The 14,131-nt window shown below is 38.2% G+C and overlaps 1 protein-coding gene across 3 annotated transcripts in view; it reads left to right on the forward strand.

Moving 5' to 3' along the window:
• The window catches only part of DLGAP2 (DLG associated protein 2), a 500,472-nt gene that overhangs the window by 200,268 nt on the left and 286,073 nt on the right, over nucleotides 1–14,131 (forward strand). The window contains exon 1 of one of the 3 annotated variants that reach the window (XM_075861922.1): nucleotides 10,916–11,066. The exons of the other annotated variants lie outside the window; for them this stretch is intronic. Coding sequence (XP_075718037.1) covers nucleotides 11,030–11,066 — 37 coding nt within the window. The 5' untranslated portion in view covers nucleotides 10,916–11,029. Of the gene's footprint in view, nucleotides 1–10,915; nucleotides 11,067–14,131 lie in introns of those variants that run through there. 3 annotated transcript variants of the gene reach the window in all.

The raw sequence follows: 14,131 nt of genomic DNA on the forward strand, positions 1-14,131 counted from the left end.
CACAGGCCGAGAATACTGTGCTTACAAAAAGTATTTACTCCTACCACTTGGACATTTTATGATTTCTTTTTTTTTCATTGCGGATTTAAAGAAGGTTTTCAGATTAAATAAAAAAAATGGAACTCAATATATTGCATGTTGATTTTTTTTTTGAGGTTTTCCAGTCCCTAAAAATTGATGGCCTATCCTAAGGATAGGCCATCAATAGCTGATGGGTCGGGGTCCAACTCCCGGTACTCCCTCCGACCTGTTTTGAAGGGGGTATTGCAGTAGTATTGCAAGTAGAAATGATGGCCTATCCTGAGGATAGGCCATCAATTTTTAGGGACTGGAAAACACCTTTAAATCTATTTTCCTTTTACCTTGTATTCACCTGTATATCTAAGTTATAAGTTTTTCATTCTTACATTTAGAGGAGACCAAACGAAATCATTCCTTCCTTTCTTCCTTCCTGAATTATATCCCTCTTTCCTTCTGCAATTTAGTGGAGACCGAAAAAATAAATAAAATTAAATAAATTCCTGTAGTCATTTGAACTGACATGTACACTGATATAAGCAACAGGAAGAGTATAAAAGTAAAGCTTGATGTGATAAAAATAAATGCATATTGTTTCACCTAATTAATCAACCACCATCATGAGTAACATATACATGTAAGATACATAATGTTACAGAAATCCATAATGTTAGTAGTTGTCCAGTTATGCATGGAATCTAGTAGGAAAATTCCATTGTACATGTCCCCATATTATTCATTGCTCTTATGACAAATTATTTTGTACATTAATTATTTACAACGATCAGTAAAATTAATTGGAAAACATAATTAAAGTATCATAATGTTATGTTTAAATATTGTAAATGCTTTTCATTGTTTTTTTTTGTCAAATATTATTTATCTATGAACTATACTGTACAGGTTATTATAAATGATATCATATTTAGTTAAAAACAGGGGAATTAACCCCCCCCCCCCCTTTTTCTTTTTTAACTTAATGTAACTTTTGGGTGGTGTACACCTAGGTGTGACAGTAATACTAGTTAGTCTATAAAGTGATTCACATTCATATAAATGATGAAACATGCATCACATAACTTACGACCTTGAATACTGAATCCAATGCCTCTGTGGTGCATGAATTCACGTACATTTATCTTGAAGCTATTGACTATTACTGCCAATAAAATGATTCAAAAAATGAAATGCAAAATATATCAAGTGTTCAAATGTACTCACAACAAATACATGCACAATTGACTATCTATAGCAACTGTATAGACAATTAAAACACTGCAACACATCAATAAATGATCAGTTCCAAGGGAAACGTACAGATTTCTATGCTATAGCTTCATGGTTCTACTAACCACATAATATCATAAAGCACCTTTATAAGTAGCAGTTGATAATAATCATACAAATAATATTACCTGAAAGGTTAGGCTAAAGGTTAAAAAAAAAATACTAAAAATATTGAAAATAACATAAATAAAAATGTTTCATTACAGGGACCAAGCAGACAATATAACACGTGATAGGCTTAGATACAGGGATCCGGCAGAATGTATCACACATGATCGGCTTGGATATAGGGCCCCAGCAGAGAGTATCACACATATTAGGCTTAGACTTAGATACAGGGCCTCAGCAGTTAGTATCGATATACTTATCCTCCTCGCTTCTGAGTCAGGTTCTCTCGCTCCTGAGCCTAATTCTGCCAATCATACCATACACTTGGATTTTCTGGCAACCACCGTCAAAAATATCCAACATGCCAAATTACATGTTTGACAGACAAAAGTCTGCTGTCGGCCATCACAAACAATCTTTTGCATATAATTTGCAAACGATGGTCGTCCAAAATGGCAAATTATTATGTGTATGGCCAGCTTAAGACGTAGCTTTTAATCATGTCTTATTAAAATAGCAAATGCAATTACACAAATCATAAAAAAAAAACCTTACATACAGTATGCCCTATCATCACCCTAATGTTGATCTGCGTAGTCAGAGCACCCGGCCCAGACAAAAGCGACCCAGATGTTCCTATCCCTATTTTTATCCTGGTACGACCCTGAAGCGTTTCTTTATGGGTGAACTAGGGAAAAAATAGTTCGAGTGTATAACCATACTGTATAGCGTCTTGTGCTCTTTTTGTTTTTTTTTCTTTTTTGAATATTCTGGTACAGAATGTTCATACCACGATACTCTTTCAGCAGGATTTGTACCTTGATCTCAGCTGGTTGCCTAGAACATCTCCACCTCACAGAAACATACACAGATTCCACATGTTTATTTGACAAGCGTCTCAAACCAATTTTTCTTACTCTAATCTGGTTCGTTCTACCTGGGAAGGCCTCTCAAGGTCGGTTCTCTTCATGGGAGGCGGGTATGATAAGGTTGGCACCGGTCTGCCAGGACTGTTCTGTAGGCAAATCAAACAGCTCTAACAGAATTTAGCAGCGACAGCTGTAAAACCTGGGACATACCAATCAGATCTTACCAAATCGATCCTTGCAGTCTTGGGGCATATGTGAGGTCATACAGCATCAATGCAAGTGCCATCAAGAGTGCCTTGGGTGTTACCGGTTTACCTTCCTTTATCCGTCCACATTCTGTCAGAATCTGGTTCTCCCGCCTTCCGCTCCCAGTTGGACTCTTCCTGTGGAGAACAAGCTTTTCATAGCCTAATCAGTATTTGATCTTAATCAGATAATTAACTTGAAGAAAAACATTAACAATGACAGATTTATGTTAAACGTTCACACTGGTCAGTAACTAAAACTGATACCTACAAACTGATTCTTCTTCTTTATATACATATCTATACTTACACATATACACTGCACAGAATTCTCTGCTCTAAAATTTTCCTTTCACAACAAAAATAAAAATAAACAAATAAAAATGTTTTCTAATGGGAATATTCCGCTTCTGTACCTTTTATCTGACGCATGACTCTAATAGTCCAATGCTAAGGCTGGTCTAGAACTTTAAATAAAACAACTTCAGAATTTAATATTCCCACAACACTTCTTAAATACAGTTATTAAACAAACTAACTTTGGGACAATGTCTAGAGAACTGCTAACATCTTATCATTGTACAAACATCAGGTCAATACTTGGGATAACATTGTTCCCCTGTCACTTACACACAAAGTCCGCAGTGGGGAAGATACCGGCCGGGCTTCAGGACCTCCTGAGAACAGATCTACACACACGAGCACATTGTCATACACTTCTACCTCGGGTAGTTGTATGTTCTGCAGTCGCTGGGACTGTTAATCTGGCCGGGCTGCACTTTTCACAGGTACCTTTGCTGTTTTACCTATGTCACACCGTGCGCACATCATGCCGGCTGCTACAAACCTAGTGGTGGCATTATTGTATCCAGGGACAAGCCAATTTACTGACACCTGACTGCACATATCCTTGTTGTCAGGTCTGTCTTCTCTCGCTCTCTCAATGGGCTTACCCGATGATCCAATAAAGTTCCTACTACCAATGGGCCAATAATTGTGGGCGATGCCAAAAGCGTACCTAGAGTCAGTGTAGATGTCGGCCGTCTTACCTTCTGCCAGGTTACAGCCTCAGCGAGCACCTCCAACTCCGCTCCTTGCGATGAACAAGAAGGTGAGAGTAGTTTCTGGATGATTTTCCTGGTGCCTCGTATCCTGTCTTGTACATATTGTATAATAAAATATCTCTTTATTACAAATTTACATTAAAAAACCATGTCACATATAGATAGAACATCTCAAAGGGGTGGCGTCTTCATCCTCTTAAATAAAACCAAATATTATACACTTCTCCACACTCATCTGATAAACCAGAATACTTTGAGAATCTCACTTTTATCAGATTCTGCAAATACTTGATTAATACAAAAACAAATAAAAATAAAACATTCCTAAAAACTTTACATCAAATTAAGAATGTCCAGACAATTTTTGTTTTGCCTTCTCCCTCATCTAAATCCATAAAGACTCGTCTGTGAGTGACGTCACCTCCTGTGTAACTTTGCTGGAGGGGGATGGTCTCTTACACAATACCTCATATTGGTTGGAGACTACAGCACAGCATACCCAGTGCCATATTTACTGTTCTGGAAAGATCTGGAACCATCTACACAGAAAAACCTCAAAATGTAGGTTACTCTCATACACATTTAATCTGGATTACTCATTGGGGTCTCATACACATTTTTAGATCTCCTGAAACCAAATTAATTAACTCAAAACAAACCAAAATTGTACCTGATCAGTCCCTTCACCATTCCCCCCTTTGTGGACTCTGCGAAAGTAATGTAGCAGAGTTCAAAACTACATCTCAACATAACAAAGTCGGGCACTAGTTTAACCCCCTATAATGTACAACAGCCTGAAATAAAAATGACTTTTTCCTGACGAAAATACATTTGATCTTTACAATGACATAATTTATGTGTGAAATCAAAAACAAAACAATTGTAGTTAGTTATTCAATAAAACAGAAAATATTATCTCTGATAACATTAATTACTGCAAACCAATAAACTGTATATAAAAATAGGGAAAGGTGGGGGCACATACATTTTCAAAACCCCGTGTCTCACAGTATCTGTAGTTTAATACATATGAATTAACATCAAAACACATGAAATCTGATCACATCATAGCACATTAATATCGTAACTTTTATAAACAACAGCGCATGCGCAAAGAGAAGAAATTTATTTAGGTTTGTAGACATTACTGATATATATATATATCTCAGCAGTGCATATTGAAATCCCTTTGTCTCCTCAGCCCTGCAGACTGCACCCAGTCAGCCCCCCTCCTCCTCCCAAACACAGCACACTACAGGGGAGAGGGAGGGGGGTCACACACTCACAGCTTCTAACAGCGTCTAGTCTCACAATCTTAACACTTTCAATGCCGGCAAAACAACATACGTATCTGCAATTATTCATCACACCATTGTATAGGAATTATCTACGTTCAAAACATCAACCACATAATCTGTAACAGTGTAGAATCTGTCGGCCACCATCTCTATATTATGATGACGTGTTGTTTCATCAGTGTACAGCGTTCTGCACACTAGCATAGAACCTAAAAAATAAAAGAGACTACAAATGACAAAATTAACAAAGCGATTAATTCATACTGATTTGGTTGGGCCGGGCGTGGCCACATCAGGGGTGGGCGGTGGGGGGGCAGCCTCTCCCATTGGAAACACATTGTGCAGCTGTGAGGGGGGGGGTTTCCCACCCACAATGAGGACACACTCAACATGAGGTACAGACACCATTACCGGGCGTCGGCTGGTCCTGTGGTTTCTAATACATATAACATACAATACCTTTCTTATTCCTAACTTCCATTCATTTCACCAAATCATGAATAGGATCGGGTGATCCTGATGATTTGAATATGGACCGTAAACCATCCATTCTAACAGTCTATATTATACACGTAATTTATATAACAATTTTCGGTCTACAACTCTCTGGTCTGGCCACTATATTTACCTACAAATCTATTACACGTCTTATCAGTGCATTGCACCCCGCGTGCACCTGTCTCACGTCTTATCACACGTCTTATCACACGTCTTATCAGTGCATCATTGCAACCCGCGTGCCCGCGTCTCACGTCTTATCACACATGTACTTATGCCCGCGTGCCTATCCACGACTTATCACACATGTACTTATGCCCGCGTGCCCCTGTATAAGACAGGTTATAATACTATCCATGACTTATCACACATATATATTGTGTCCGCGTATTTTCTATCTAGTCCCTAATTACCCAGAGGATGGTTAGTTGGGCGCGACTAAGGTCTCACAGGTTTTTTTGACCTCACAGCGGAAAATATCACCTCTGTCGCCTGAGATAATCCAGGAAATCAACAAAAGGGTTCTACAGATCGCCACAAGACTGTCCACTAACACAGATAAGACGAAGATTTATAAAATCAATTCGCTTACCGTGTTATTGCGGAGGTGATCAAATTCCTTCAGTGGGCAACTTTGAGTTATCTGTTTCACCCTGTGATTGTCGATTGTCCGGATTTTGATATTTCCTCGAGTGAGGTCCCATCTGGGGTGCCAAATGTCAGGTCCGTATTTCACACCGAATAACCACCTCTGTAAATTGAAAGCTGAAGGCATGCCTGGAGAGAAGTACATCACACAGAAATGTTTGATACAGCTTCCCTCTCATCAGAAAAGAGGAGAACTGAACTTTATTCAGAACAAAGAAACAGACAGAGGAGACACATGCCCCTCCCTCGAGATGTGGGACTTGCTTAAGTCCCATTGGCTCCTCTGCTGTAAGTTTTCCTGTACATTCTTCTGCACACTCCTCTTTGCATTCCAGGGGGCGGTGTCTTCCATAGGCGTGTTATGCAGGCTCTTTGTGCTCCATTAATCCAATCTCTTTGTGTAATATACTGAATATATATATATATATACATATATGTAAGGATAATATTTTTCAAACAATATACATGGTAATGATCCCTGACACCTGTGGCTATATCTCAATGTATATATGCAATGTTTCATCTTATTTCTATGGGCCACCTTTTTACTGTTCTACTATTTGTGTTGTACCTTTGGTTACATTTATTTCCACATACATTGTAACCTTTTCTGACCCCTTATTTGTATGTACATTTTATAATTAATATAAAAATAATTGTCATTAGATATGGCAGTAAGTGGAAATAAGTACATATTAGTGTGTGTAGAAGACCATGCAGGCTAGCAGATTTATGGCACTCCACATGAAAATATCTTGATTCCAGATTTTTCAATGAAAAATGTCTATGGGTGTAATATTAAAAAAAATAAACCTCTATGATTCCATTCACACACAGAGATTAGGGATTTTAGTTAAATATCTTTCAAAAGTCTTTTACTACTGCTTGTCCTAGTCTATTCTAACTATAGTTTGATTTGGATAGAAATGCAAATGATGCTGTATATAATTCAAAATCGTTGTCTCACAATAATAATATATTTTTAAAATGAAGCTGATCCAGCAATCAGCTGATCGCCGGCGGTCCAGTTTCTGAATCCCCTACTGAAGAAGCTGATATTGTGGGGTAGTCACTTACTTAGCATCTCTCTGCTCTGGTTAATAGACAGAAGTCCCAAGCATGGAAATCCCCTCTATGTCATCCATATGCCAAAAAGGCCATATGAAAATGGGTTGGCTTTGTGAGAAAACTCCTTTAACCTGTTGGTTTTATGAGACAATTTATTTAACCTGTTAGTGATTACATAAGTTCCTACACAGTACGGTACTGACATCCCGTGGGCAAATAAACTTTCCCCACGCGATCAGTAATGTGAATGCAGCTGCCAACCATAGCCACACTCCCGCTTTAACGGCAGAGACCAAAGAAACCTTTGATCTCGGATGTGTAACTTTGTCTGTGCCGTGGTCAATAGTAACCGCAACGTAGAAGAGGGAGATCAAAGAGAGAGGGAATTTCCTGTGACGCAATCTCGCCCATACAGGGTAAGGACAGATAGTCCTAGCCTCCATTGAATGTGCCTAGTAGGGTCTTTTAGTATAGCCAGTTGCTAGAGCATACTTATGCCTCAACAACTGCCTGTGTATTTCACAATGTAATATGCTATCATAATAAAAAAAAAAAAAGATCCCTTTATTTAAAAAAAAATATATAAAATGAAGGCTAAAAAAAAGTGAAAATAATTTTTACAATAAATACATTTTATTAAATGTTAATTAGAATACACTAACATACATATTTGGTATCCACATAACTATAACAATCTGTACAATAAATTTATAACACTATTTAAGGTGAACAGTGTAAAAAATGAAATTATTTTTTGCCTACATTTCCCCATATAATAAATTCCTAAAAATTAAGTACATGTCCCACAAAAAACAACACCTCATACAGCCATGTAAAAATGTTATGACGATCAGATTGTGGGAAGACAATAAAAAAAAGTTACATTTGGGAAAATAGTTAGTGGTTCTTCCCTCAGATGGTCATCTGTGGAGTTTGACAGTAGACTGGAAGTTTTCAAGGCGGTTGGGCTAATGGACATTTCAGGGCTTTGGGGGAAAAAAATATTTTAGCTGGATTTCACTTAATAAGTAGTTACAGACAAAGCATTTTATATCACGCACATTTGTTATTAGAACAATTTTGGTAAGTATTCCATGTCCCATTTAACACAAAATTGTGGTGTGTTTTCTGCACATACTGCGAACAGATTAGTACATTCTAAAACATCATGGCAATGTAATATTATAATAATCCTTACTCACATACCTCTTTCCAAAGTTAAATTATATGTAAGCAATAGAAAAAAATAAGAATTTTTGTACAATTTCTATTCAAACTTTGTCAGATCATATCACGACATTGACCCTTATATTTTCTTTGTATTTCTTTTTTCGTACACCTTTAACCACATTTTTAAGCTAAGTTTAGTTTATTAGCTGAGTGATATAGCCAACATTTGTGTATTTTTGATTTATCGTGGATCTCTAGGCTACAGTAAGAGGAACAGATGGCTGTAATTATCATGAACAGGCTCATCCATTGCTGACTTTATATCTCTCGTCTCAGCATATCTTTCTTGAAGGCATCTAAAGTAACTTTAACTTGCCATGAAAGCTACGGAAATGAAATTTATGGACCCATATTGTCAACCTGTGTTTCATCAAATGACAAAACAGACGTTAATACCATGCTGTAAAGAGCTAGGATGAAATTTGCAGATAATTTAAAGACTATAAAAACCAACATAACTCTAGAGACATAAAGTGAGCAGTTAGGTTACAGCATACTAGCATACTGAGAGTCATTGCCGGCATGATGCCATGGAGAAAATTAGTTACACACAACAATGCACTGTACATTTATAACATAAGATTTGCCAGTGGCTCTCTGCAAATTACCATTTGCTTTATTTTTATTCCAACCTGGTTAGTTTTAATTGATTCCCATTTCCCCTCTAACATCTGAATGTTCAAAAAGTTTAAAGGGAAGATAAAACTATTGAGAAATAAGCAAAGAATGAGGGAATTCACATGGTCACATTGTTAAAAAAAATTTTTTATTAAAGTGCAATCTTTACCGTTTCTAGGTAATTGTTCTACTACCAGTGCTGGTTTACAAAATTGAACTTACCAATTGTTATAATAATTATGTGGGGGTTTTTAAATTTGCTTTTGTGTAAATCAGTAGTACATGTGAATATATAAAAAGTAATGTGTCTCATAAGGGAAAAGTGTCATCTTCCAGCTGTCTGTAGTTCCCCTTTTCCTACCAGATTTGTAAATGTTCAATAACCTCCTCACTTACCAAAAACTGTTGAGTACCACAGTAAACTAAAGACCGGGAGAAGGAAAAAGCTTCTGCATTATCTCTACCTCAGAGTCCATGTGAGACTCATGCTGTGAGAGGGGGAGGGGGATATGTAATTGGTCAGAGCACAGGTCTACAGATCCACACCAACCAAATGTATCCATTCTTTACAGTTATAGAGAATAAAAAACATTTACAGAAAGGAAGACAACACTATTAAACTAAATTGCTCTGCAACAGATACCATCTAGCACTTACTTTGTTCTGCAACATAAATGATGGTCAGGGGGATACTGGCATATGAATGTTTTAAATTGGGCGCCCCTCCAACTGGAACAATTGCACTTTTCTGAATAGTGGTAGTAGTAGTAGTAACGCAAACACAGAAGTTGATTAAGTACTATAGCATATCTTCTATTTCATAAAATGATTTTCCTTACCATTTACACTTCTGTTAAATGTCACACAACCAAAGATGTATTGCCAGATGCTATTGACTCATATCCGTCAGTCGCTTGCTGATTAAGAGCTCTAGAGTACATTTCTGAAATAAAATTCACATAATTACTGCAAAAACAATTTGCTTCTAGTTTGACTAATACACATGTGCAGATGACTTCTTGTGTGAATGATGTACAATCATTGGAGACACTAATGTTACTTAACAACCCAAATGGATAGGATGCTGTACACTAGTCTCCAGTCCTACCACAATTATGTTGGGTTGACCTGCAGTGGATGTCTATTCTGATTGTTAGGATCCTGCATAGACAAGCTGAATTTAACTGCATTGTTATGTGTGAAAAACCAGTCCTAATCCGGTTTAATTAAAACATGGGCTATGTCTGGTAGTGCAGGTCTGCCAGATTGACATTAATGAGACGGAGTTGCAATACCAGAGACAGTCCGTGTCCAAGAGGGGCACTGTTTTTAAGTAACATAACATACCCTTTTTTGGTCGTGCAACCTCATTTAAAACAAAACCCTCATTTAAACCCCGACGATGTAATGAATAAATAGCCAAAGCTGTATTTATGGAACTGCATACTGTTTATTCCAGAGATAAAATAGTACAGGTTTAAACACATATATTAAAATTGATAATGTGTATTTTATACTTGTATAACAAGAAGTCATAACTGTGTTGAAGATATAAATGTGTTTATAATGATATTGCAGGCTTCCTTCCTGAAGTTTAAAGGGCTTTTACCATAATCAATATTTATCACCTCTCCACAGGATAGCCCCCGAGTACTATGGGGCTCCGGAAGATAGCACTCGGCAGCCCCATAGAAATGGAGTGGTGGTCGAGCATGCGCAGTACTTCTCCATTCATATGGGGCGGCATGTTAAGCCCATTTTTGTGATCGGCAGGAGTACCGGCAGTCGGACAACCACCGATCAGATATTTATTAACTATTCTGTGGATAGGGGATAAATATTGATTATGGTAAAACCCCTTTAATGTAATGGCTTCATATTGCACATATATCAAAAAGAGAATAGGGAGAGACGTCCTAGAATACATCATCTAACAAATATAATTTAATTCCTCGACAGCGCAACATAGAGATCAAATGGGAGGGAGGCAGTGGACTTTATCTGGACTTCCAAAAGGCAATAGTCACTGCACCATACAGGAATTTTAACAAAAATGGCTTTGAGGGATATATACTGAGATGGATAGAAAACTTTCTTGGCGGAAGAAGACCGAAGGTCAGTATAAATAATGTCACTGCCAGTCACATATGCCGCGTGTTCTTGTGAAGTAAAACAAAGCCAGTGTATAGAGATGAGTGAATGGTTTCACCTGATCTGTTTCAGCTGATTCCTCAATTCAGATTCACTGGTCCATAGAATACAATTGGCGAATTGATTTGCCAAGAAGCAAAAATCAACAAAAGCAAATCTCTCATTTTATATATATACAGTGAAGGAAATAAGTATTTGATCCCTTGCTGATTTTGTAAGTTTGCCCACTGTCAAAGACATGAACAGTCTCGAATTTTTAGGCTAGGTTAATTTTACCAGTGAGAGATAGATTATATAAAAAAACAAAACAGAAAATCACATAGTCAAAATTATATATATTTATTTACATTGTGCACAGAGAAATAAGTATTTAATCCCCTACCAACCATTAAGAGTTCAGCCTCCTCCAGACCAGTTACACGCTCCAAATCAACTTGGTGCCTGCATTAAAGACAGCTGTCTTACATGGTCATCTGTATAAAAGACTCCTGTCCACAGACTCAATTAATCAGTCTGACTCTAACCTCTACAACATGGGCAAGACCAAAGAGCTTTCTAAGGATGTCAGGGACAAGATCATAGACCTGCACAAGGCTGGAATGGGCTACAAAACCATAAGTAAGACGCTGGGTGAGAAGGAGACAACTGTTGGTGCAATAGTAAGAAAATGGAAGACATACAAAATGACTGTCAATTGACATCGATCTGGGGCTCCATGCAAAATCTCACCTCGTGGCCGGTGTATCCTTGATCCTGAGGAAGGTGAGAGCTCAGCCGAAAACTACACGGGGGGAACTTGTTAATGATCTCAAGGCAGCTGGGACCACAGTCACCAAGAAAACCATTGGTAACACATTACGCCGTAATGGATTAAAATCCTGCAGTGCCCGCAAGGTCCCCCTGCTCAAGAAGGCACATGTACAGGCCCATCTGAAGTTTGCAAATGAACATCTGGATGATTCTGAGAGTGATTGGGAGAAGGTGCTGTGGTCAGATGAGACTAAAATTTAGCTCTTTGGCATTAACTCAACTCACCGTGTTTGGAGGAAGAGAAATGCTGCCTATGACCCAAAGAACATCGTCCCCACTGTCAAGCATGGAGGTGGAAACATTATGTTTTGGGGGTGTTTCTCTGCTAAGGGCACAGGACTACTTCACCGCATCAATGGGAGAATGGATGGAGCCATGTACCATCAAATCCTGGACATTAAAAATGGCTCGTGGCTGGGTCTTCCAGCATGACAATGACCCGAAACATACAGCCAAGCCAACAAAGGAGTGGCTCAAAAAGAAGCACATTAAGATCATGGAGTGGCATAGCCAGTCTCCAGACCTTAATCCCATCGAAAACTTATGGAGGGAGCTGTAGATCCGAGTTGCCAAGCGACAGCCTCGAAATCTTAATGATTTACAGATGATCTGCAAAGAGGAGTGGGCCAAAATTCCATCTAACATGTGTGCAAACCTCATCATCAACTATAAAAAACGTCTGACTGCTGTGCTTGCCAACAAGGGTTTTGCCACCAAGTATTAAGTCTTGTTTTCCAAAGGGATCAAATACTTATTTCTCTGTGCACAATGCAAATAAATATATATAATTTTGACAATGTGATTTTCTGGTTTTGTTTTTATATAATCTATCTCTCACTGGTAAAGTTAACCTAGCCTAAAAATTCTAGACTGTTCATGTCTTTGACAGTGGGCAAACTTACAAAATCAGCAAGGGATCAAATACTTATTTCCTTCACTGTATATATAAACAGTTAGATAGTTGTGTAACTTTTAGAGTACCATATGTAATAAGAAGTTACAATTATGTATGGAGAGAACAGACTAGAAGATGTAGTCAAAAAGTCCAGGCAATGAAGTTAATATTCTGGCCATGTCATTTCAAAACCAAACATAATATTAATATGTCTTGTACTATTAAAAGGGGTTGTATCATAAAGACAACCCCTCTTCATATGCCCTACTATGGCATGTAAATATGATAGAGGAGGTCTCTTTCTTGAGACCCCACTCTATGATCCAAAATGGAGATCAGCTATAGTCGTTCTTTTTACCTGATAAGTCAATTTCTTTAAAGGGAATGTGTCGCTAGAAATTTATTTTTATTTTTAGTTAAACAATTTATTATTTAAGTGATTACACATTGTTTTAATTTTTTTAATTTTTTCACAAGTCAGGAAATATTATATATTAGATTCTAATGTAATAACATTTCCATGTGTTGGTCAATAGAGGGAGCAGTTCCCAAAATTGCTGCATGGTCAATGTGGTAAAACAACCTCATTGCTTTATGCTGCAAATTTGGGGTAGGCACACTCGCTCTAGTGTCCTCACACAATCCCCCCTCCCTTATTCTGGCTAGTGCCAGGAGAAGGAGGGGTTTGAATCTTCAAACCTCCTACATTGTGTGCCGCCATTTTCTGAGCGACTGCACAGTGAAGGAGGATTAGATACAGTGCTAAGCAGACAGTATAACACGAACATACATGAACATAATACACACATCACATACACAAACATAAATTACCTGCTCCTACCGCCGCTGCCGCCTCCGCTCCTATTCCTGGCGTCTTCGCTTCCTTGAACATATGGCCGGAAGCCGCGGATGGAAGTCCTTATCTTACTGTCCGGCAACGGCTTCCGGTCCACATGAAAATGACGCCGGATTTCGCTCTGCTAACGACCTTCCTTTTGGTCTGTGTGAAATGAGCCTTGGGTTCACATCTTGCTGGTTCACCGGTTGTCCTTCCTTGGACCACCTTTGGTATGTACTAACCACTGCATCCTGGGAATACCCCACAAGACCTGCTGTTGTGGAGTTGCTCTGACCCTGTCAGTTAGCCATCACAATTTAACCCTTGTCAAAGTCGCTCAGATCCTTATGCTTTCCCATTTTTCCTGCTTCGAAACACCAACTTCAAGAACTGACTGTTTACATGCTGCCTAATAGTGCCAATGTAATCAGATAATCAATGTTATTCACTTCACCTGTCAGTGGTTTAAATGTTACGGCTGATCAA

This window comes from Rhinoderma darwinii, chromosome 4 (genome assembly GCF_050947455.1).
Source record: "Rhinoderma darwinii isolate aRhiDar2 chromosome 4, aRhiDar2.hap1, whole genome shotgun sequence".
NCBI lineage: Eukaryota > Metazoa > Chordata > Amphibia > Anura > Rhinodermatidae > Rhinoderma > Rhinoderma darwinii.